Genomic DNA, 26,830 nt, shown 5'->3' on the forward strand with positions numbered 1-26,830 from the left:
GTGGTGCCATCAAAGTTTTAACCACCGTCTTTTTTATTTTTATTTTGCAGCCTTGCTATCGTTTTCGGTGCTATAAGCAATTTTTAGGCAAAAAATGATTTTTTTTTTTTGCATTAAAATTGGAAGTCTGTCAGCAAAAGCGTTGAAGCCTTGGTGCCTAGCTGGGGGCCACATGCAGCCCTCTGGTACTTTTTGTGCAGCTCTCATGACCCCTCCAGACACTAATCTGTGTTTGCCAATTGCATTTTTATAACAAAGATTTCTAGCAGTTTAATGTAATATGTCTCCAGTCTTTGACTGTCTACTGAAGCCTGTTCACAGTTTCTGACAGTCTCTTGTACCATGTCCACAGTCTCTGTCAGGGTGGATTTGATTTAAATCAAGTCGCTTTAAATCACTAGTAAAAAGGCTTGATTTAAATCCTAGATTTTAAAGAGCAACTGTCATCTCTGTCCTGCATCTGCTCCTCCTCCTCTGACTTGCTGTTTACTCATCGACAGTCCCAATCACTATAATGGGATGGCTGGTGATGCGGCAGTGACACAACAAGGTGAGGGACGTGGCGGCGAGTGGATGCCGGCTAACAGGGGCTGCCATAATGGATCGGAAATGACAGGTCTGTAAATGTACAGACTTATTCTTGCTGGTAGTTAGAATCTTTAAAGCAGAGCTCTGCTGTTTTAAAAATGTTAAAAGCCAGCAGCTACAAATACTGCAGCTGCTGATTTTTGATATATGGACACCTACCTGTCCTGGAGTCCAGCGACGTCTGCAGCAGAAGAAGAGCAATCGCTCGTCTCTCTGCTGCCCCCACCACCATTCTTGGTGAGGGACTCAGGAAGTGAAGCGTTCCGGCTTCACTGCCCGATTCCCTACGGAATCGGGCATACCTGTCTTAGACAGGTATCTGCACCCCCTTCCCCCTGAAAGGTGTCAAATGTGACACCGGGGGGGGGGGGGGGTTCCAATGAGCAGAAGTTACACTTAAGGGTGGAGCTCTGCTTTAATATTTGCAAACAAAATTAAGGCTTCTAATTTAAAATAATAAGCTGTCAGGTTAGTAAAACAGCAATATCGGAACCGGTTCAATCATACAATTTGTAGTGTACATAGAATTGCACAACAATGGGATAAAGGAATATTCCTGAACTTTGTTTTATCTCATTGTAACTGTGAAATTGTGTGAATGTGAAATTGTGTGAATGTATCAATGCAGTGCACGTTATTTCAGCTTTAAATATTTAAATATTGCAGAATATACAGCCTCATGCTACATGACTAAGCTCAATTTCATGCTGAATAAACTAAATTATGAATGTAGCTTAAATATAAAACTATCTTTAGATAGATTTTTACCCCTAAAGAATTCTATTAAAATAAATTTGATTAAAAATAAAAAAATCAGATTTAAATAATAAAAAAAAATATTATTGATTTGTATCCACCCTGTTCTTTGACCATCTCTTGTACCATGTCTGCATTCTCTGACCATCCCTTGTACCATGTCTGCATTCTCTGACCATCCCTTGTACCATGTCTGCAGTCTCTGACCATCCCTTGTACCATGTCTGCATTCTCTGACCATCCCTTGTACCATGTCTGCAGTCTCTGACCATCCCTTGTGCCACGTCTGCAGTCTCTGACCATCCCTTGTGCCACGTCTGCAGTCTCTGACCATCCCTTGTGCCACGTCTGCAGTCTCTGACCATCCCTTGTACCATGTCTGCATTTTCTGACAATCTCCTGTATTATGTCTGCAATGTGTGGCACTTTAGTGATGTTGAGGGCCGCACTTGAGGCCCTTCCAGATCGAGAAAGTTGATAACCGCTGAGTTAACGGATAACCTATATACTTTTCACGCTTTTGGCATGAGGAGAAAAAAAAAAAATATTACCCAACTTTGTTTACATCACATGATCAGCTGTCATCGGCTGACAGATGATCACGTGGTAAGGGGCCGGGACCAGTGACTCGGGTGGTAAGGGGCCGGGACCAGTGACTCGGGTGGTAAGGGGCCGGGACCAGTGACTCGGGTGGTAAGGGGCCGGGACCAGTGACTCGGGTGATCGCAGTGCGCCAAGGGGAGGACGTCTATTGACATTGTCACAATTTAATTAATTTCTAATATTCAAAGCATACCCCCCCCCCCCCCCCCCCAATCCACCCATGTTTCTATGGTTTATTTTGTTGAGAAATAACTTTGAAAAACACCCCCCTAGCATTTTTGGCCATGGCCATCTTAAGGGCAAAAAATGAATGCAGCATTTGCTTCCTAGGAAAGTATGGTAAGGTTCCCATCTGTTTCCTAATGCTAGCACTAGAAATCTATATAATAAGGAAGGAAAGGTTAAACAAAGTATGCAATTTTTTTTAGCTATGATTAAGCATTGACACTCAATGCGAAACGCGTCAGCTGTTTATCCCACTGTGTGCTGATATCTGTAGTGCATTTTTTCCTGTACCCAATAAAGGGCACGTCTTTTTTCAAGTTACTGGAGTGCGGCTGTCCATATCCTTATTGTTTTTGCACATCCTGTGCATTGCCAGCACCCATCAGCTTCTGAGTGGACATCAATTACCCTAGTGAGCTCACCTGGAGCGGCAGCTCTCTTACCTGCATAAAATGTTGTGCTTTTGCATTTTAAAATTCTCATGTTCTTTTATTTTAGTGAAAATTCTCAAGAGAAGCTGTGATGAGGCTCCATCTGATGTCCCTCCATGCAAGTACCCTTCCGGTTCACCTTCAACCCTGAAAACCCATCCATCCCTTTACCAGACCTCCTTCCCCTTCTACAGGCTGCCCTCCGAGGTGGGTTTCTTCTCGCTGGATGAAAAGCGTGGTTTCCACGCTGACGGTCGTCGCTTGCGCTATTACCGTCCACCTGAGGGCGGGAAAAAGGATGGTGACTCTCTTGGGTGGGACCTGATGGAAGGATTTGAAGATCGCTACGTTCGGAGGAATGAAGATGAGAAGGAGGGTCTCCTGCATATACTCACGTGGATAAAGGAGAACAAAGGACTTATTAAAGGAAGCGGCCATGGCGAGAGCAAGAGGTGAGACCATAACTGTATAAATACATGGCGACCAAAATGACTGCATTTACTTGGCAATGTCTGGTCCTATTATATGGTTGCATTTCATTTTGTGGGTGGCAATGGTTCAGGTCATATACATATGCTTTTATGGCTCTCAATATCTAAGCAGTGGTTTCTTAGCATTAACCACTTTAGACCCGGACCATTACACAGGTAAAGGACCTGGCCAGTTTTTGCGATTCGGCTCTGCGTCGCTTCAACTGACAATTGCGCGGTCGTGCGATGTGACTCCCAAACAAAATTGGCGTCCTTTTTTTTCCCACAAATAGAGCTTTCTTTGGTGGTATTTGATCACCTCTGCGGTTTTTATTTTTTGCGCTATAAACAAAAATAGAACGACAACTTTTTGCTATAATAAATACCCCCAAAAAAGATATACATTTTTTTTTATCACTTTAGGCCAATACGTATTGTTGTACATATTTTTGGTAAAAAAATCGCAATAAGCGTTTATTGATTGGTTTGCGCAAAATGGAAAAATTGGGAACAAAACAGGTTATTTTCCATAATTTTTTTTATGTTAAAAAACAAAGTATGGAATATGTTTTTTACAATGATAAGTGATATATCTATGACATCGTATTCAAATGATATAACATGAAGACCTTTAAGGAAAGGTTCTGAGACTTAAAGTCTTAAATGATTGCAAGTTCTCTCTGCTGAAGACAGGCAAATGCTGGAATACAGTTCAAGTAACACTGTACTTCCCAATGCAGTTCTCACACAAGAGAAATATGCATGCATGAGGCACTGCAGGGGAAAGGCTCCAGTTTAGTTTGCTTGTAGGCTTCATCTTGTTCCTCTTAGGCCGCGTACACACGGTTGGTCCATCCGATGAGAACGGTCCGACAGCCAACAAACCCGAACGTAGTGACGTAATAAACATACTACGCGTTTTTTCTGCTCTTTACCGCCACCCTTTGGACAACTTCTGCTATTGTTGTCTGATCTTTAGCATTGGTGTTTGTACTTTAGCATGCGTGTTTGTACTTTTGGACTTTAGTACACACGATCAGATTAGCCGACGTATGACATTTGTTGCCGGAAAGTTTGTCTCTTCTCACAGCGAACATTTGTCCGATGAAAAGGCAAAAAAGTTTGTCCTAAGGCGTGTACACACGGTCGGATTGTCCGCTAAAACAGGTCCGTCTGACATTTGTTGTCAAAAAGTCTGATCGTGTGTACGAGCCTTAAGACCCACCTAGCTCTGTTCCCACTCATATGCGTATGTCACATTCTCCATTATATAATAAATAATCCACTAGGCAGAACTGGGTGCTCTTGTAAAACCTGCCATGTTTGTGACTCTTGAGTGCAGACAAAGATTGTGCCTACCTTAGATGGGGTCAGATAAATTTATCTAATGACCCCATCTTCGGAAAAGCATGGAGATTCCATTGTCTGCCTTCTGGAAATTCAGCTTTATTGGCTGTCCCTGGTTTTAGCACTTCCTACATTACTGATCTGAGCAAATGATGAAAGAATGCATAAGTGAAGAATATTTTCTGTGAGAATCATAAGAAAGTGTTCCCCCGACACAACAATAATGGCAAGCCTCCATCGCTAAGTAGTAAATACAAAGAACGGAGAAGGAAAAGTGGGACTTTTAAATGAGGCTTAGCATAGGCAACTGATGATAAATGAAATCTATTAAACAGAATTCATAAGATTTATTTTTATAATCATGTTGAATATGCCATATTTATAAAACCAATCAACAAATTAGTGGTCATAATGACTTGCATATAAAATATATAGGCTCATATGGTACAAAAACTCAATACACATGATTAACAAATTTATTAAAAACATTTCATAGATAACTCGTACATCTAACGTGAACAATGCATAAATAAATGCTTGCTTAGAGCCAGGCTTCTCTTGACATTTTGGATCATAACTCGACGCGTTTCATAGCTTTTCGCTACTCATCAAGGAGTTTTGTGGCATGTTTGTACTAAGAAATGGAATTAACAGTTAGTACCCTCTAAGGCAGTGGTTCTCAACCTGGGGGTCAAATGACAATTTTCCAGGGGTCACGAATCCACTCAATTCACAGCATGGCTGGGGAGCAGAGACTAGAGGTCACATGACTGGTGAGGAATGTGAAGTGGGAGGGGCTGGAGGAGACCCTATCTCCTGATTTAGGCATAGGTGTCACTGCTGTGAGACACCACAGAGCTGGAGACACCGTGAGTAACACTACCTGTGATTATAGTTTCCATTAAAAGGCCCCACTACAGTTCTCAGATCAGCAGATGACCTTGATCAAGAGCACATAAGTTGGCTGATCAGAACTCCCCTGCCAGCACTGGCACTCATCCCAACTCCCCTGCCAGCACTGGCACTCATCCCAACTCCCCTGCCAGCACTGGCACTCATCCCATTCCCCCCACCAAGGAGTAAGAGAAGGAATAACAAGAGAATACATGGAAGGGAGTGCAAAAGAAGGGGAGGAAGAAAGAAAAAGGGAGAGAAAGAATAAGAGAAATAACAAGAAATATGGCTAGAGAGAGGGATGGGGGGGGGGGGGGAGAGAAATTGGGATAGAGCAAGATAAAAGGGAAAGAAAGGAGAACAAGAGAAAGTGTGGTATATCCGAAAATGTACCATAAGGGGATTTAATACTGTACGAGTGGAAGGGACTCGGGGAGCGCTAAATGTCTGTGGGTTAGGGGCACAAACTACTTGTCTTGCCCTGGGTGATGACAACCCATGCTACAAAAATAATTTTACCATTAGGGGTCCCCACAACTTGGGAAATTTAACTAAGGGGTCACGGCAGTAGAAGGTTGAGAACCACTGCTCTAAGGGAAAAGGGGCCAATGAATTACAACCTTACTAATACTTACGGGTCAACTCCCCAGCTCAGGTTAGAAATGGAAAATTTAGGGAAATCCCTGAGTAGGGTTTCAGCACCGGGGTTGAGGTGGGAAAGAAACTACAGATGGGGACAAACAGCCGGAAAACAAGCCAGATTGCTAGAAAACCGTCCCTGTGCATAGTGAATGCACTGATGGTGCAAGATAATCTGCTGGTGAGAATCATTTGTATATCCAGGCAGCTGATGCTCCCACCTTCTGAGCATTCCTTTTGGCCATCAAGATTGACACTTTTATGGATCCATCCAGAGGTTGGAGGATAGGACTGTGCTCAACATCAAATTAAAGTTGGCTTTTCTATATACCCTTAGGTGACTACCACTCAGACACAGGGTGTTTGAACCTTACCTATGCCTATGTATTTTTTTTAATTTGTATACTCTCTTTATGATGATCAGATTTTCTAGGTATGTTCACTTGTATTAGGAGTGCCTCCCTACTCCAGGCCCTCTGATAACTTTTAACATACTAACCTACCCTTCTCACCTTTCCCATGCATGGGCTGTGCTTTCCATGCCGAGGCTCCAGCTTCTATTCTCTTTAGTACTTCAACACTATACCCCAAATTGCATTCCTGCACAACATTTGGAAAATAACAATGTTTATACTACTAACTGTGCGATTGTGTGAGTAAATCCTTGATTCCTTTGGATGGGTCTTTTGGAAGGGTCAAATTCGCAACCCAAATAGCACTGCTTGGCCCTGAAAAAATCAGACCGTGTTTTTTTAGGATTATTGTTTAAAACAGGGCTCGACAAATCCCGGGCGCCAGTTCGCCATGGCGACTAGAAATATTGTCCTGGCAAATTGGCTTGGAAGGGGTGAGCCATCTGGTGGTGAGCCGTTGGTATTACAATTACCACCAGACGTGTAAGCTGGCGCCATCTGGTGGTGGCCGTTGGTATTACAAGTTAAGCATTACAAGTTAAACAGCAATTCTAATGTAATTTTTCACTATTTTCACTGCCATCTTCTTCCCTCTAATTAGAACCCCCAAACATTATATATATGTTTTATCCTAACACCCTAGAGAATAAAATGGCGATCGTTGCAATACTTTCTGTCATGCCGTATTTGCGCAGCGGTCTTACAAGCGCACTTTTTTGGGAAACAATTACACTTTTTTTAATTAAAAAATAAGACCACAGTAAAGTTATCCCCATTTTTTTAATATTGTGAAAGATAATGTTACGCCGAGTAAATTGATACCCAACATGTCACGCTTCAAAATTGCGTCCGCTCGTGGAATGCCGACAAACTTTTACCCTTTAAAATCTTCATAGGCGACGTTTAAAAAAATCTACAGGTTGCATGTTTTGAGTTACAGAGGAGGTCTAGGGCTAGAATTATTTCTCTCGCTCTACCAATCGCGGCGATACCTTACATGTGTGGTTTGAACGCCGTTTACATATGCGGTCGCTGCTCACGTATGTGTTCGCTTCTGCGCGCAAGCTCGTCGGGACGGGGCGCGTTTTCTGGCTCCTAACTTTTTTAGCTGGCTCCTAGATTCCAAGCAAATTTGTCAAACCCTGGTTTAAAATGATGAAGGGAGAGGAGAGGGGTGGCTCTGAAGTTTAGAACACGCTCGCATGGTGGCTAATGGAGTGTAGCATGCAGCAAGCATAGGTATATTGAGGGTCTTGGAGGACACGTACATCATCTGCTCGGGTTTATTAAAAGATTAATGTTTCTCTTCTTTCACAGACCCGTGGATCGAGACTTTGTCACCTGGCGGGGCCATCTCACTAAGATGCTCTGTACGCCGTTTGAGACACAAGAAGGCTGGATCCTGGCGGTCACTCTCTTCCGAGGTACTCTGTACATCAGCGAGAGGGAGACAGAAGCTGCATATAAAAAGAGGAAGGGGAGATCCGTGGAGCAGGAGAAGCTCATGTACTCTGGTTATAAGTTTGAGAGCTACTTATGTGCTTGTAAGTAAGGCTGTTTTATATTCCTCAATTCTCCTATATGCCAAGCTCTTAGAGGGTTACTGCAGACTAATCTGTCCTCTTGGAAGTCCTTTGCATTGACTTTTTGTTCTAAAACCTCATGTACACAGGACATTTTGCTATCTTTCCTAGACGTCTGTCCCCCTGGCAGCAGGGTTTTGGCAGAAACATGTAAACACATAGGGGCAGATTCATAAAGACTTACGACAGGTGTATCAGTAGATACGCCGTAGTAAGTCCGAATCCGCGCCGTCGCAACTTTAAGCGTATGCTCAAACTGAGATACGCTTAAATGTTGCTAAGATACGGCCGGCGTAAGTCTCCTACGCCGTTGTATCTTAACTGCATATTTACGCTGGCCTCTAGGGGCGTGTACGCTGATTTACGCCTAGAATATGTAAATCAGCTAGATGCGCCTATTCACGAATGTACACCCGGCCGTCGCAGTAAAGATACGCCGTTTACGTAAGGGGTTTTCAGGCGTAAAGATAAACCAGCAAAAACATGGCGCAGCCAATGTTAAGTATGGACGTCGGAACCGCGTCAAAATTTTCTAATTTTACGTTGTTTGCGTAACTCGTCCGTGAATGGGGCTGGCCATAATTTACGTTCACGTCGAAAGCATGACGATTTGCCGACGTCATTTGGAGCATGCGCATGCGCCGTTCGTTAAAAACGTCAAATACGTGGGGTCACTAGTATTTTATATAGAACACGCCCCAACCAGCCTATTTTGAATTAGGCGGGCTTACGCCGGCCCAGTTACACTGCGCCGCCGTAAGTTACAGCGCAAGTTCTTTGTGAATACAGGACCTGCTGCTCAAACTTACGGCGGCGTAGTGTATCTGAGATGCGCTACGCCAGCCAAAATCTACATGAATCTAGCCCATATAGGGGGTTATTTACTAAAGGAAAATCCACTTTGCGCTTCAAGTGCACTTGGAAGTGCAGTCGCTGTAGATCCGAGGGGGACATGCAAGGAAAAAAAAACAAAACAAAACAGCATTTTAGCTTGCACATGATTGGGTGATAAAATCAGCAACGCTTCCCGTCATTTTAGATCTACCCCTCAGATTTACAGCGACTGCACTTCCAAGTGCAATTTCAGTGCAAAGTGGATTTGCCTTTCGTAAATAACCCGCATAGTGTATTTAGGTGCGTCAAGCTCTTGGGTGTTAATTTATTTAATTGGCCAATTAAATAAATTAGGTATGTGTACATCAATTGTCATACTTTGACCACAGGTTCACTTCAAGAAGCTGGCTGGACATCTGATTTGAAACCAAATTCATTCCAAAATCCAAATTGTTTTCTTTACTGTGTTGCCCCCCCCCCCCACAGTTTTTGTAACTAACGTTCATTGCCCTCCATCTCCAGACACCCCCTACAGTGATCCCTGCCCGTCTGAGGTGGTAAACACCAATGAAGCATTCTGCAGTGTTCTTTTGGGTCGTCTGGCCACTCATTCTCTGCTGCTGTCGGGAGAGGTAGACTGCACGGACGCTTCTGCTGCCAACCCCTCACCTCCATCTAGCTATGTGGAGCTGAAGACAAGCGCACAAATAAAGAACCCACACCAACAACGCAGCTTTAACAGGTAACTGAGAAGCCATTGTAAATCTGCAGATAGTAATTTTTTTAGGGTTTTATTGTAAGAATTGCCTTAAAAAGATCCAATCAAGAATCAGACTTTCCACTCTAAGTTGCATCACTGAGTGAGTGAATAGCTTGTATAGCGCTACAAATGCGAACTGAATCGCCTCAAGGCGCTTGGCATCCATTTTCCTTCTATTTATCCTTCAGAATAGATGGGTCTTGAGTTTTTTTCTGAAGGCCTGGTGATCAATTTCCATTCGGATATTAGTTGATAATGCGTTCCACAGTCGAGGTCCTTGGACTGCAAATCTTCGTTCTCCTTTGGTCTTGTAGCGGGCTTTGGGGATTTGCAGTAGTTTTTGGTTAGTAGATCGAAGAACGCGATTGGGGGTTTTGGTATTTTATTTTCTCAACTGAATATTAGGGGGCGCTTCCGTGTACACATTTGTGCGTCAGGCATAGGGCCTTAAATGTGACTCGGTCCTTTACGGCCAGCCAATGGAGGTATTTCAGGGACGGGGTGATTGGTTCCCAGGGTTTTTTCCCTGTCACCAGTCGTGCCGCAGTGTTCTGGACAACCTGGATATGGGCAATCTGGTATTTTAGGAGTCCGAGGTAGAGGGAATTTGCATTATCTAGCCTGAAGTTAATAATTGTCCCTACCACTACTGCTGTATCCTCTTTCGGGATGAAGGGAACGAGTCTTCTTAGAAGATGGTGCAATCCGCTAACTACTGATCCTATTTGTGCATCCATTGTCATGTCGGAGTCAAAAATGACTCCGAGGCTTTTGACTTTGGTGCTTGGGGTGATGATTTGTCCCAAGATGGGTGGTGGTGACAAAGTAGTCCTGGCCAGTCTCTTTCGGTTTGCATGCAGTAGAAGGAGTTCTGTTTTTGCTCCATTGAGTTTGAGGTGACTCTCTGTCATCCAGTTGTCTATCTGAGTGAGGCATTGTTCTAATAAGGGGTATTGGTCCTTTTTGTTAAATAAAATAAAGTTGAGTTTCGTCTGCGTAGGACTGATAGAGTAGGTCTTGGTTACTAATAATTTTTAGGAGTGGGCAGAGGTAAATGTTGAATAGTGGGGGTTTTTCTTGGGGGGGGGGGGGGGGCTCCGCATGACACGATACGTGTTTCAGACGTGAAAGATCCTAGTTTCACTGTCTGGGATCGTTTTTCCAGGAATGATGAAAACCATGATAGATCCGAGTCTGCAACTCTAGCTACTTCTGTGAGGCGAGACAGCAACAGTTTGTGGTCTACTGTGTCAAAGGCAGCACTAAGGTCCAGAAGTATCAGAAGACAAGATTCTCAGTCGTCCGCTGCTTCTAGAGCGTCATCCCATATTTTTGAGAAGTGCCGTTTCTGTCCCGAGACCTGGACGGAAGCCTGATTCTAATAATGGGTCCAGAAGTTTGTGGGTGTCTAAATGGTGTTGTAGTTGTTGTACTACTGCTTTCTCAATAACCTTGGAAAAGATCTTGAGGCCGGTTATAGGTCGACGGTTGTTTGGGTGTTTTGGGTCGATCTTGTTTTTTTTTTTTTTTTTTTTTTTTTTTACAAGGGGTTTAATTAGGGTGGTCGGAACAATGCCTTTTAAATGATTGGTTTATAAGGTGCGTGATCGCGGGTGCCAAAATATCGGCACATTATTTCAGCAGTTTTGTGGGAATGATGTCATTAGGGGATGTACTGTCTCGTAGACTTCTGATGGTATTTTTAGTGGTATCGATGGAAATTGGCTCCAATGAAAATTTTGTTGATTGAAGAATGTTTATTACTATTTTTCTTTTTGATTTGTAGGGGTGAGGTTTGTGTTTTTTTTTGTTAATGAAAAAATCCGATAATTCATTGCAAAAATCTTGTTTCATATTTTGGAGCCTCTAGGCAGGCTGAATTCATAGTCTGAGCGACTAGGTTGAAGAGCTCTCGAGGACAATTTCGGGCTTTTGCGATTTATGTTTGAGAAGTGCTCTTTTTTTTGCTTTGAAGATTTCCTTGTGATATTTCTTAGTGATTGATTTATAATTTGCGTGGTTTTTCATGCATCACTGTAGGTTTACTGAGGGCAGATCATGTCCGACTAATCTGAATTTTTTTACTATATTTTCGGAATCGGAGAATACGTTTTTTATTGAAAAAAGAGAAATGCAACAATTTGACAACTGCATCATGAATATTCTTTACATTACAATATGCCATGTAAGAGTAATTAGTAAGTCACTTAAACCACAGTTGTTAAGCAGCAAACAATCAAAGTAATCTTTTGACCTTTAAAATAAAATTAGTACATATGTATAATTTCCAAAATGTAGAAAGTTACAATGGAAAAAATTGAAATAACAAGACCCATCCATAAGAAATAATAAAAAATAAAACTGACAAGATCACCTAAAAGAAAAGAGAACGTTCTCATGTACCAACCCCTCCCTAGATAGATATCTCTCCTTACAACACTATCCCTCCAACAATCTGTTCAGCACTAGTTGATGTGGTGCAAGACCTGGAACGTCTAGTCATGGTTGCCTTAAAGAGAAGATTTTTTTATTTTATTTTTTTAGGAACCTTTCTGTGCATATATGTGAGTTTTTCCCAAAATATACATTGTATTCACCTGCTCCACCCATTGTCTATTAGTGAGCACTCAATCTAGCAATTAAACATATAAAATATAGATGCGCTAATATTAACTTAAAAGGTGATAAAACTAATCAGGGAGAACACTCCATAAACTGTGAATTACTAATATGTCCTTAATTAGTGCACAGTGATTAGCAGGATTCCATGCAGGGAAAAAAATCACTCTCTTCAATCCTGAATGCTAATCCAGCCCTCCACCGCTGTGATCGGATGATACAGGCACTCACAGACAGGGATTGCATGAAAGAAAAGAGAAAAAACCTCATTGCGCAATATTCGATGACAGATCAAAAATTTAATCGGAGCATTGACATATGCACTCACGAATCCCCGCTTTCAGTAAAGCATGAAAACGCCACTCAGTATGCTGTTTCCTCAGCTCGATCCGATGCACTCGGATTCGATCGCAGGCTCCTTGGGATCATGACCCTCTTATCCGCTATTAATATGGCCTCATCTAAAATAGGATGGTGTGTCAATTTTGAGTCTGGAAACTCAGGATTGGGCATTTAAAGCATGTCTTTTTATATAAATCTCTTTATTAAATTTTCTCTTTTCTCATATCCAAATATATCTTTCACATTTATCAACTTGCTCCAAATTTCTATAAAATCATACAAATCAAATCATTTCATTACAATTACATACATTATATTTATGCATTTAACCTCTTTCTTAACCCTTTCTTCCATTGGTGTAGTTCCATCCCACTTCCATACCCCCCTACCCTGAAGCCGTCGTCACATTCTCTATCCAATTTGCCCATACCTTTCCATATTTCTCCCCATTTCCTCTATTACAATATGTCTCCTTATACAGTGACAAATTGCTATTTACTAAAATGTTTCAACGAGGGAGCTTCCACCCTCTTCCAATTCAACACTATTGCCTTTCTTGCATAGAAGAGCAGCAGGCCCACCTGTGTTCTTCTTTCTATAGGGGCTATGTTTTCCGCTACTAGTCCCAGTAGGCAGATCTCTGCCTCTAGGTCAAGCTTGAACTGACGTCACTTTATCAATTACTCTCAAGACCTCTCTCCAAAATAACACTATCTTCGGACAGGACCAAAATATATGGATAAAGTTTTTCCTGGGGTGCCTGCACATCTCCAACAGTTTTGAGAATTTGATGGAAATATTTTGTAGTAACTCCTATGTGTTATTTTAAATTGAATTAATTTGTCTCGAAAGTGAGACTAAAATCTGAAGTGGAAATTTATATATCTCCCCCCAGTTTTCTTTTGGGACATCTCTTTACCAGCACTCACACAATTTATTCATATCTGATGGTTCTGTCTTTACTAGATAATAGGGGTGCAACGGATCATCACCGATCCATGATCCGAACGTGTCACCCTGTTCGGATTGGCACACCACGCGATCCGCGGAGCGCTCCGGAGCCTCGGCCGTAGGAAAGTCCCCGGCTTAGGCCTAGCTCCGGAGCGGCGGCCATCTTGCTCCACCCCCGTGTGCTTGTCAGAGCACAGCGTGACACGCCTCAGCGCGCTCACTTCAGACCCGGAACTGCCTGCAGACATGTGGAGACAGCATCGGTGAGCTCTGCACCTGCAGGTAGGAGCTACACAATCACCTGGGGAGCATGTCTGTACACCAGGGTGGAGGGGGGGTGGATAGTGATTAGGTGGGTGCAACAAGATTTGTCTTTTTTTTTTTTTTTTTGCTGATCCGAAAATTATCCGATCCGTGACTCCTGATCCGAGGATCGATCCGATCCGTGATTTTTTTGATCTGTTGCACCCCTACTAGATAAGTATATATAGTTGAAATCATCAATTTTTTCCTTTTTTCTTTCTCACCATTTGTTCTAAACCTGTTTCTATTAACTGTGGGATACCCTCAGGGAACTGAGCTGACAGAGCATGTATCAACTGCATATATCTAAAAAAATAGTTCTCAGGCACATTCCATTTTTGTCTCATATATGCAAATGAGGATATTTTCCCCTCATATTACTTGTGATATTTCTTTGACTTCAAATGTTGTCCATGCTCTAGGATCCTGAATAAATGCTAAATGTGTAAGTTCAGGATTTCTCCATAATGGAGTATTTGGGGATAGATCTGTTTTTGAATTACTCTCCCTTGCCATACCGACTTTCAATGCTTTTACTGTGATATCATTGACAGGGTTAGGTCTCGCCTGTATTTTAGCCCGCGAAATGGCAGTGCCTGTAGTGCCTCCAGAGACTGGACCACTGCGGCCTCCACCATTGTAGCGGGATCATATCCATCAGGGTTCAACCACCTTCCTACTGTCATCAACTGTGCTGCTAAATAATATTTGTAAAGATCTGGGAAGGCTAACCCCCCCCCCCCCCCCCCGTGCCACCGGACGAATAAGTGTACTTAGTTTTATTCTAGCTGATTTATTTTGCCATATAAATGATAACATACCGTGTAGCTGTTTAAATAAATTCTTAGGTAACCATTGTGGTGAATTTCTAAATAAGTATAACAGCCTTGGAAGAATCTTAATTTCTATTAAATTTATGCGTCCTAATAGTGACAGAGGGAGCGTCTCCCATACCTTTTAGTTTTTTCTTATATTCCTGTAATACTGGGTCCAAATTCATCCTTTTATATTCTTCCACCTGTCGCAATATTTTGATGGCAGAGTTGAACTCGTATCCTGCGCTCCTTGGTCAATGGCACATGGCAATGATTTACCCCAATTTACTTTCAGTCCTGTAAACACTGAAAAAGTATTCAGTAGTTCCAGAGCTCCCTTCAATGATGGACCCGCATCCCTCAAAAACAACATATCCATCGGCGTACAGGGCTACCCTCTCCTCCAACCCCCCCCACTCGAAGTCCTTGAATGTTTTGCGAAGTCCTCCAGAGCCTCTGCCACTGGCTCTATTGCTACTGCAAAGAGTGCTGGAGAAAGAGGGCAACCCTGTCTTGTGCCACTATATAACTGAAAAAAGGGTGAGAGTTTTCCTCCTAATTTACCTGCTGACATGGGCTGTCTATATATTGTTCGTACCCAGTTGATAAACATTAGTGGAAACCCCATTCTTTTAAGTACCTCCCATAGAAAAGGCCATTCGATTGTATCGAAGGCCTTCTCTATATCTAATGAGGCCACTGTCCTAGTTCCTTCACAGTTATGGTGAGCATGTATGTTTGTGAATAATCTACGTAGATTAACACCTGTTGTTCTCTGTGTCATAAATCCTGTCTGATCTGCATCTATAATAGTTTTTAATAATGGCTGTAGTCTTATTGTCAGTATTTTTGTTAGCACTACTGAATATAGATTTCAAAATATTATCGGCCTGTATGAGGGGCATATTTTTGGATCTTTCCCTTCTTTATATATTAAAGTTATATGTGCCTGCCTCATTGAATCTGGCAATGTCCCTTTCAATAGCTCACTTGTAAATACCTCTGCTAATTTTGGAGCTAATAGGGTATCATATTGTTTATAGAATTCAACAGGAATTCCATCTGCGCCTGGTGCTTTTTCTTTTATTCTATATATAGAATAAAAGAAAAAAAAAAATACATAGTGTTTTTGGCGTCTATTGGCGCAGCTAAATATATATATATATATATATATATATATATATATATATATATATATATATATATATATATATATATATATATATATATATATATATATATATATATATATATATATATATATATATATATATATATATATATATATATATATATATATATATATATATATATATATATATATATATATATATATATATATATATATATATATATATATATATGTGTGTGTTAACCACTTAAGGACTGCCTCCTGCACATATACGTCGGCAGAATGGCACGGCTGGGCACATGTACGTACAGGTACGTCCTGTACTAGTAGAAGTTGTAAACACACTTCAGGTCACACACAACCCCATCAGCGCCCCCTTTGGTTAACTCCCAAACTGCAACTGTCCTTTTGAATGAATGAATGAAAAACTTATAAAGCGCGGCGCATGCGAACTGAATCGCTTCTGGGCGCTAGTTGTTCGTGTCTCATGACATCAAAAGAGCAGAGTTTTGATCCGTCTTCTGAAAGTCAGGTGGTTTTCCTCCAACCGAATGCTGGTTGGTAAAGCGTTCCATAGTCTAGGACCCTGAAAAGCAAACCTTCTTTCTCCTTTGGACTTGTATTTGGTTTTTGGTACCCTGACCAGATTTTGGTCGGTGGATCGCAGAACGCGATTCGAATTGTGAGGTTCTATCTTGTCACAAAGATATTGCGGAGCCTTCCCATGGATGCACTTATGTGTCGGGCAGAGTGCTTTAAATGCAATTCTGTCTTTTACTGGCAGCCAGTGAAGGGTTCTCAACGAAGGTGAGATTGATTCCCATTTTTTTTCCCCAGTCACCAGTCTGGCGGCCGTATTCTGAACGACTTGCAGACGGGAGATTTGGTACTTTGGGAGTCCGAGGTACAGGGCGTTAGCATAGTCCAGTCTGGAATTCACGATTGTTCCCACCACGACTGCTACGTCTTCTTTGGGGATAAATGGAATAAGTCTGCGTAGTAGGCGCAACAGATGGTGCGCTCCGCTGACTACTGACCCTATTTGTGCGTCCATTGTCATGAAGGTGTCGAAGATGACCCCGAGACTTTTGACTTTGGAGCTAGGGGTGATGATTTGGCCCAGAATGGGCGGGGGTGTCCAGGTTGTTGCCAGTTGACTCTTTCGGCTGGCGTGAAACATAAGGAGTTCTGTTTTTGAACTGTTGAGTTTAAGATAACTCTTAGTCATCCAGTTTTCTATCAAAGAGAGACATTTCTCTAAACTGAGATGATGATCCTTTTTGTTGCAGATGCGAAAATACAGTTGCGTATCGTCTGCATAAGAGTGATAGAGTAGTTCTTGGCTACTGATAATATCAAAGAGAGGGCGAAGATAGATGTTGAAAAGCACCGGTGACAGGGGGGATCCTTGGGGGACTCCACATGACACTGTGCGCTTTTCCGACGTGAAACAACACAATTTAACTGTTTGTGATCGGTTTTCACAATAAACAATGCATTTTTTGCTGTGAAAATGACAATGGTCCCAAAAATGTCCGCCATAATGTCGCAGTCACGAAAAAAAACGCTGATCGCCGCCATTAGTAGTAAAAAATAATTTTTTTATATAAAAATGCAATAAAACTATCCCCTATTTTGTAAACGCTATAAATTTTGTGCAAACCAACCAATAAATGCCTATTGCGTTTTTTTTTTTTTTTTTTACCAAAATTAGGTAGAAGAATACGTATCGGCCTAAACTGAGGAATTTTTTAATATATATATTTTTGGATGATATTTATAGCAAAAAGTAAAAAATATTGCATTTTTTTTTAAAATTGTCACTCTATTTTTGTTTATAGCGCAAAAACTAAAAACCGCAGAGGTGATCAAATACCACCAAAAGAAAGCTCTATTTGTGGGAAAAAAAGGACGCCAATTTTGTTTGGGAGCCACGTCGCACGACCGCGCAATTGTTAGTTAAAGCGACGCAGTGCCGAATCGCAAAAAGGGGCAAGGTCCTTTAGCTGCATTTTGGTCCGGGTCTTAAGTGGTTAAGAGTGTGTAAAAGAAAAAAAAAAAAGGGCCTTACCTTCCTCCCCCCCCCCCCCTTTTTTTTCTTTATATCTGTAATTAAAATTATTTTCACGTAGTCTTTTTCGGACTTCAGTATATGTTCTACGCTGTTACTGTATCTCAGGTGGGTAATCCAGAAAAAATAGCAATTTGGCGTTCTCGTATTGCAGATCTGATCCTGAGCTAGCCATTATTAATATACGGACGCAATCTCTGTAATTTAATAATCTTAGAAGGAAGGGACGAGGAGGGGCTCCTGGTTTTGGTGTTCGATAGGAGATTCTGTGGGCTCTTTCTACCACAAGTTGCAGACCTGTCCAAGAGGTGCGGGACATTTATCAATAGATTCTCTGTGAATTCCACCGGTTTATCTCCTTCCACTCTCTCCGGTAGGCCTATAATCCTAATATTATTTCTCCTCAAACGTCCCTCCGTATCTACCACTCTATCCTGTAAAATATATATATATATATATATATATATATATATATATATAATTTTTTTTAGCGCATTCAACTGTTGTCTGCTTTTACCATATTTTCCACCTTTTGATACCCGGGCTTCCATCTCTGAAGTCTTTTGTTTGACTTTCTCAAATTCATGTCTCATGATGTTAATATCTACAGCTAATGCATCAATTTTTACTGTAAGTGTTTCGCTGCATAATTTATTAGCTGCCACAATAGCTTTCCCGGATGGTATATGTTCCTGCTCCATTTCCTTAGCTGTAACCTTCGGTGTATTCACTGGTAATCCGATCTGGGGGGGATCCAACCACTCCTTTTTCTGCTGCCTTGGCTGACTTATGAGAAGGGGAGGTACAGGGGGTAATAATTTGGGCTTTGCATGCTTTAGGAGCCATTTGGCTCTGTTTCCTCCTGTATAAAAAGTATCTACCCAAATTTCACCTCTATTCCTTTCTATAATTATAGCTGTATCTTTCCTGCAGCACCACGGATCTGAGGGGAGGGGGATCAGTCGGAGATGATACGTAATAGACAGCCTTCTATAGCCAACTTACAGACCAAATAAATTAGTTTTTGGAGCAGTAGATGGAAAGCTAAAAAAAAAACAAGCAGGGAAGACTGGGCAAGACGCAATCGCCTCTTTTCCTGAAAATTGAATGGGAATACAAGTTCCCTATAAAAAAATTAAAGTTTATTGCATCTTGCCCTGTATATTTAGATGTATACTTAGCTGCCACTTTAATTAGCTTTATTACTGCTTTGATATTGGACATATATTGTCCTTGCTCTGCCTCTGCACCAGTCTTGTTTGCTTTCTCCCTGGACTCCTGCTATTCTCCACAAAATATTGAAAAATGTCACCTACTGTTGATGTCTTCGGTCAGCAGGGAGCCGGTTGCCGGGAGCTAGCTAGCAGCCAAGATGACAAAGCTGCGGGCAGATCCAGGAATCAAAGGCTGGGGAGCACAAGCATCCGGAGCCAGGCAGCTTGGCAGCCCACCGCCCGCAGCCTGAGAACCACAGCACGGGAACAAGGGCTTCCACTCCTCCTTCACTGCCCCCATGAGCCAATTGGCACAAGCCGACCGGAAAGCACGGCAGGTGGCGCCGAAATTGAAACCTCCCTCGCTCCACAGCCACTCAGCGGGCTCACAGCAGGGGTGCCGATTCAGGGGGAGAGCAGGAGAATCCCTCGATATCTTGGCATCTCACATAGACGGAGGTCATACGGATGGAGCTGGGAGCCTTACACGAGAGACCCGCCCATCACACGGCAGACGTCCATCGCTCTCCAGCTTTAAAGCATGTCTAAAGTGTAAGTATTTATAGAATTGTCTCGTCGGAAGATTCTATTCCCTTTGTAATTCAATAAAAGATTTGAGTATGTTTCCCTCGAATAATTGAAATATATATCTGACCCCCAACCTCTCCCAGTCACGAAACCCTACCAGTTTAAGCACCTCCCTATAATGGGAATTACGCCAAAGCGGTGTACATGATAAAAATCCATGAATATGTAAAGTTGCTTTAATCTAAGCCCAAAGATTTTTTAACAAAATAACAGTTGGGAGATAAGATGGTAGATGAGGAAAGCTCTCCTCTTAAATGAGCTAGAGCAGAATAATTTTAATCTCCTGGTTTAAGTAAAGCCCTAATTGTAAATCTATGTGTAGGAACCAATTACTGGGTATCCAAATTGGCGAGTTATTAAATATGTACAGCAACTGTGGTGCCCACACCAAGTTAATTCACCCGGCAACCGCTAAGGAAAGTTTACACCACGCTGTGCATTTCTCCCTGAATTAATGCAACATCGGAAGTAGGTTAAACTTTATATACTCACTAGCTGAATACCCGGCGTTGCCCGGTCTTCCTATCTTAACCTTTTGGGGAGGAAAATCATAGTAATATAAATATACCCATCTTTTATATAAGGGTGTAGGTAAGGGCTAATTTAACTGTCATATATTTTTATTTGGCATATAAGTAATATGTGTAGCAGGTATTATTGAAATATCTCCAGGCGTACAGAAGTTATGTGGGAACATACATTTCCCATTGATTTGCATGGGACTTTAAACAAAAACCCTGACCCTCACAAATGGGGGTAGTTAAGGGATAAATTAACTATCCTATAGTTTAAGTGGACATATAAGTAACATGTGACCAAGTGTTATTGAAATATGTACAGCCGTTTGGAAGTTATGAAGTAACATGTATTTCCCATAGAGTTGAATGGGACTTTAAAGAAAAACCCCAACCATGGCAAATGGGGGTGGGTAAGGGTTAAACCACCTATCCTATGTTTGTTGCTGATAAGTAACATGTGTGCCAAGTTTCATGTTAATATCTTTAGCCGTTTGGACGTGATGCTGGAACATACATACATACACACACACACACACGTTGAGTTTTATATATATATATATATATATAGATTAGGGTCAGTGGTGATCTGTATACCTAGGTATCGGAAAGATAAAAACCAGCTCCACCGACCTCGCACATTCAGGCAATGGGCAGGATATGGGGTCAAGGGGCATAAGAACCGATTTTGTTCCAATTTATGGAAAATCCTGACAAACCTCTAAACCATCAATAGGTGCCATCACTGCTTGCAATGACCCCTGTGTGCCACCCATATATAATAAGGTATCATCAGCATACAATGAGACAACATCATCAGTTCTATGATCTCTCTTAAACCCAACTATTGCAGGTGAAGCCCAAATACGAACAGCCAAAGGCTCTAAGGTTATGGCAAAGGTGACAAAGGGCGCCCCCTTTCTAGTGCCCCTGTGTAACGCAAAGGGTTCGGAGAGCTCCCCATTCATATGAGTGGAAGGGGGCAGCATAAAGTACCCTAACCCACTCAATAAATGTGGTGTCTACTCCAAAACGCTCCAAGACCTCCCACAGATAGGGCCATTCAACACTGTTGAATGCCTTGGCAGCGTCTAGTGAAAACATAGCCCTAGTACCACAGTTTTTCTATAGGCATTTGCAAATTCAAGAAAAGGCATCTAAGATTTTGTGCAGTGGAAAGGGAAGGAATAAAGCCACACTGATCCCAATGGACGATCTTATGTATGACCTTCGTCAATCTGGAGGCTAAAACCTTAGCCAACAAATTGACGTCTGACATTGGCAAGGCGATGGGCCTATACGAGTCGGCTAGTAAAGCATTTTTTTTTTTTTTTTTTTTTTTTTTTTTTTGGTTTTAGTATTAACACAAAAATTGCTTTTGTTCATTGACTGAGGTGCAGCATTATATACTTTTAAAGGGTCAGTCCATCTCAACAGAAAAATCTGTAAGGTGAACTTAGACAGGACGCCCTCCAGTCTCCACATCAATATGTTTCCCATGCTTTTGTAGAAGTTTTAATATTAATGAGATACATGAACTGACCCCCCTCAGAAAAGCCTTAGTTGCATCCCACATCGTCCCCCCACATCCCTCAATATCGAAATGGAAAAAAGAGGTTAATAACTCTGGGATGGGGTCCGGATCAGCAAAAGTGCATAGGAGAAGAAAGCTAGCTCCACCTAAAAGGGGGAATGATCTAAAATATATCTGGGCTCATATTGTGAAGAGGCTAGAAGAGAGAGGAGTGAGCTGTTACCTAAAGCAAGATCTATCCTGGACAAACCATCATAGGTAGCAAAATAACAGGAATACATTTTAACACAATGGGTTGTGCAATATCCACACATCACTAAGCTCTCATATTAGGCGAGAAAAGGGAGTGAGTCCTCCTGTAGAGGAGGAATTTTGAAAAGTAGAGTGTAATTTATCCCATTGGGAAACCAGGAAGTTGTTATAATATCCCACACCTAGTAAGGAAGTATTTGTAAAACTGGCAATGAAACTCACCAGTCTTTTGAGCACTTGGGCTGAGAATGGAGAGGGAATGTACACACCCGCAATTATACAAGACAACCTATATATAGTGCACAGTAAAAAAAACATAGTGACCATTTGGATCGGTAATCACTTGGTTACATGAAAATTGGGTCACTTGACGAAATATACTCACACCCCTGGCATAGGTAGAATATGTTGAATGATACTGGTAACTAAACAGGCATGGTGACAAGGAGGTTGTTAGATGATAAATGCGTCTCTTAAAGACAAATGAGGTCAGCTTTCAGTCGTTTTATAGTTCTGAGGACAGCTAGGCATTTCACAGCATTACCAAGACCTTGAACATTCCAGGACAATATACGGATGATATTGGCCATAAATCAGCACAAAGAACAATGGGTAACCGCCATTCAGGGAAACGCTCCCAAAGCCTTTCTTTGTCATAGCTATGGAAGAATACCTGTGACATGACACTGTATTTCCCCTCACATGGAGGGTCAGAAGATGAGAGATAGTCTGGGAGGAAGAAGCACAATCAGATCCAACAGGTAACAGAGGCTCGATCCAGTTAGGCACAGAAAGATGAAAAAAGAAAATAAATCCACAAACTCAACGGGGGCTAACCGGGACCACTGGGGGGGGGGGGAGACAGTGGAGGTTCAAAGATGTAATAGCGAACTTCACAACAGCAGGAAATTCAAATGAAGAACAAATCCATTAAATTGCCATCTATATTCCACCTGAACACAAGTTAATTGTAGATAACAGCAGCTTAAGAGGGATTATAGAAGTCAAGTCGCAGCTGGCCATGGAGGCGTATGGGCATGTAGCGATCTTTCCTCCCTGTCGAGCCACTCGGATGCAGCAGAAGGTTTTTCGAAGAACCCTTTTAGCCACCACCCAAAAGAGCATGGCATACTGCAGATTGAGATCCTAGAGACAACGTTTAACGTCCATGAATTTAGCTCTTTGTTTTTGTACTTCTATTGAGTAATCTGGGAATAAGGAAACTTTAGTATCATTGATGGCCAGGACTCCACCCATACCTCCTGGCTTTAGCAAGAATTGCGTCTTTGTTCTTATAGTTTAAACCAGAAAGTGTGAGAAGGCTTACCTGGAGGCAGGGGGGCACATTGGCACTCTGTGTGCCCTCTCTCCACAGAAAACATGGGAGTGAATGACTCCTTTGCAAATACTGTGAGCAACCAGTTCTCAATAAAAGTAACAGGGGTTTTCCCCTCTGTGCACTCTGGTATGCCGAATGCACGTACATTATTCCGCCTCGTTCTAGTCTCCAAATCGTCAAGACGTGCAGCATGCTGGGCAGCAAGCGGTGCATTATGTTTAACATCTAGCAGCAAGGGTTCCATGTCATCCTACACTGTACTAATATGTCCCTCTAGTGCAGACATTCTTTCCTGCAGTTTTTGCACATCGTGCCTGATAAGAGACCTCAGCCTTCACCCCCCTTAATCTCACCTGTGAGAACTGTAATCAATGTATTGCAGTTAGTAACCATAATATCTCTAAGGATGAGCTTCAGGCCTTCCCCAGGGGATATGGATGGCTCAGCAGAGGAATAGGCCGGTGAATTTGATGCGTCTCAGTCAGTGGGCCTGATGGATCTTCCAGAGGCACTGTGTCATCTTCCTCAAACTGAGCACCCCAAAACATCCCCAGGGGAGATGGGAGTGGAGGATTCCTTCGAGGACCATGAGGAGACTTTCTGTGTGGCCTCCTTGTACTTATCCCTCAAGGAGCATTGTGACTGGGCGGGATCTTGACTCAACAGGTCAGGGAAGAAGCAAGTTGCTTTTAAGCAATGGAGAAGAATGAGCCGAGCCACCACAGATGTTATAGTACTGTACACTTCCTCCAGTATTTCGATTAAGCAGAACGGGATCTATAGCTGGTCACCCTCAGAATAAAACGTAGGATCTTTTTGGGAAGAGAGCAGTAAACATGTCTGTCTACATCTGCTGCAGTTCCACATAATGATCTAATACAAAAGTTGTACAAGCTAGGATAGATACTATTGGATGGTTGTAAATGGGGTTCACGTGGAACAGCCATGAGTCACTAGTGGGGTACCACAAGGCTCTGTACTGGGTCCGAATCTATATGCAAGTGATATAACTAGTGCCAGGACAAGGTCATCGAGCACCCAGGGCAAAGATGCCAAACTGTGCACCCTCCTCTGTTCATGATTTGCACGCTTAGGGGACCCTACACCCAGCAGTCACTCACTTATTAAAATCACTGCCGCTGTCACTACTCCAATCAGCCTTACAACAGAAGGAAGGCGCCCCCACCCCTTGTCCTGACTCTGGATTTAACTAAAGGTTTGTTGAGTAAGGTATGTATTTTTGCTGATGATATGAAGGTGTGTAATAGGGTCGATATCACTGGACGTGTCTTTAACATGGAACACAAATGATGTCTATACTTGCCTATTTTGACCCCAGTCCAGTTACATGACTGGCTTCCAGTGTCTGCTTTAGTATAGAGGAGGAACAACTGACAACGGCTGCCCCATAGTAAGACTTTGGGTGACTTTTTAAAGTGTAAATAGAATAGTCTTAGAATGGGGGTGGGGGTAGATTTAGGGTTAGTTAGGGTAAGACTGGAATTCCATTTTAACTGCTTTAGCTATTTAGACACATTTGGTAGATCTAGGCTCTGAAGTTGTTAAAACAAGCACAAAAAGAGGTTAAAAATGTAAAACTTAAAAAAAAAAAAAAAAAAAAGCACATCATTGTCCTTGGCACACATAGTGCATTTGCATGAGGCTTGTTTAACACACATTGAGTATTGCCACCCACGCCAGAGTAAGAGGAATAACTCCAGGTCCCTCACTTAAAGTTACCTCTAAACTGATGAGCTGTAAACATTTATACCATTGCCTATTGATGAATTTGGGAACCATCATTTTTATTTTTTTATTTTGCCATTTCACAGGCGTAAGCACTTTTTTTTAATACCAAATGACATATTTGGCATCTATTTACTAGACATAACCTACTCTTTTATTTATATTTTATATATATATATATATATATATATATATATATATATATAAAAAGAAAATTATATCGCTACATTACAACAAAATTATCTTTTTAGTGTGTTTTTGTCCTGAAAATAAGAGATTTGATAAACGGTTGTGCAAAATAAGTTGAAACTACAATCCTTTTTTTTTCTACAGTTCTGCTTTCAGAAAATATATAATCTTGTAATTGTCTAGCTAAAAATGCCAATTTTTTTTTACATTTATGCAAAAAAAAATCTCCCAGGAGGGGAAGTGGATAAATATATATTACAGATTGCATATCTGCATTGGTGTCTTTGATGTCTGCCTGGAGTTTAGATTGAAGCTGTCATCCAATAGTCAAAGGTGCTAATTTCTACCCACTAGATACAAGCTCCTGAAATGGTGGTGTCAATCCTTTATCCTCGGGATTCCTCTAATCGTCGCCGGTTTTCGCAATCAGCAAGGAAAAATCGAATCCTTACAGAATTATCGAACGGCAGACATCCCTCATCTAGTGCGGGTAATTTGACGATAGAATTTCGTTCCCTTTATGTGCCCGTGATGTGATTTTCTGTATCTTAATAATAGATTTGTCTCTTGGCAGGGTGACAGTCAGAGCTGGGACCCTGCAGTGTGCATGAACTTCTGCAATGCCTTTCTGTCTCATATCAAGAAAGTGGCCACCAAGGATGACCCAAGGTAAGAGCCACTGCAACTGATATGTTTTTGGCAGTCTCTCTTCCCTGGTTTCTAATCGGATTCCTATTTTCTACAGGGTCGTCTATGTGTTCTCTTATGAGCCAGGTTCAGACATCATATTCACTATTGAATCGAATCCATCTGATCCTGTTCTTCCAGACTGGTATGTGCAGGCACTTTCACATTAAACTTGTACTGATCGGCATCAAGTAGCCTGGTGACAAGAAGACAGGGTCAGGCCTTCTACGGAGGACAAACATCTGGACCAGACTGGCGAACGCATAGCCTGAAAGTGCACACTTAACATGAGAACCGGAGGGAGCTGTCAAAATACATGACTTTTATAACAGATTGTTGTACTTACAGCCTTGGAGGCATTCAGCAAGCTGTCAGGACATGCCAACACTGCATTCACTGTACTCATCCGAGTGTACACTCTGTCTTCTAAGTGGCTTTGTAAGTTTTAATTTCTGAAAACAAAAAGAGGCTGGTCCTTACATTTAACGTGCAGATTGAAAAGGTATCCATACCTTCAAAACCTGCACCCCCTGAGCTGTGCCATATACTAACTCTAAAGCATGACCCTTTTGCACAACCCATGTATCACTCAGTGCAAAGAGAAAGACCCTCTGTAAGCCACGGTGGTATGATCTTTGCACTGTGAGATGTAGGGGGGTGTGCTGGAACACTAAAAGTGTATCTCCAGTTATTGCCCAAATGTACCCCAAACCTTCGTCTAGAGCAGGGGTGCTCAACGTGTGGCCCGTGTAACCCTCTGATGTGGCCTGCGACCTCAAACCAGGGAAGCACATTTCCATGCTCTGGGATGGGAGGTCGGCAAGCCCAGATTGCAATCAATGGGTTGCTGACCCGCCATCCCAGAGCATCAGAGTTCATGAAACCGGCAGGGGAGGAAGCTGGAGCTGCATAAGCGGATCCTTCTTCTGTAGCACCGACCCCTGTCCTAGGTGGATTGATGCCAAATGCGCTTCGCCTGGGACCTTTCTA

The 26,830-nt window shown here is 42.0% G+C and overlaps 1 protein-coding gene across 2 annotated transcripts in view; it reads left to right on the forward strand.

The window, feature by feature from the left end:
• The window catches only part of DXO (decapping exoribonuclease), a 29,003-nt gene extending 2,656 nt beyond the window's left edge, over window positions 1–26,347 (forward strand). For both annotated transcript variants that reach the window (XM_040323087.1, XM_040323086.1), the window contains exons 2-7: window positions 2,671–3,055; window positions 7,684–7,910; window positions 9,306–9,525; window positions 25,508–25,643; window positions 25,728–25,822; window positions 25,899–26,347. In XM_040323087.1, coding sequence (XP_040179021.1) covers window positions 2,671–3,055; window positions 7,684–7,910; window positions 9,306–9,525; window positions 25,508–25,643; window positions 25,728–25,822; window positions 25,899–26,010 — 1,175 coding nt within the window. In that variant the 3' untranslated portion in view covers window positions 26,011–26,347. The remainder of the gene's footprint in view (window positions 1–2,670; window positions 3,056–7,683; window positions 7,911–9,305; window positions 9,526–25,507; window positions 25,644–25,727; window positions 25,823–25,898) is intronic.
• The last annotated feature ends 483 nt before the right edge of the window (window positions 26,348–26,830 follow it).

Source organism: Rana temporaria, chromosome 9, assembly GCF_905171775.1.
Source record: "Rana temporaria chromosome 9, aRanTem1.1, whole genome shotgun sequence".
Classification (NCBI taxonomy): domain Eukaryota; kingdom Metazoa; phylum Chordata; class Amphibia; order Anura; family Ranidae; genus Rana; species Rana temporaria.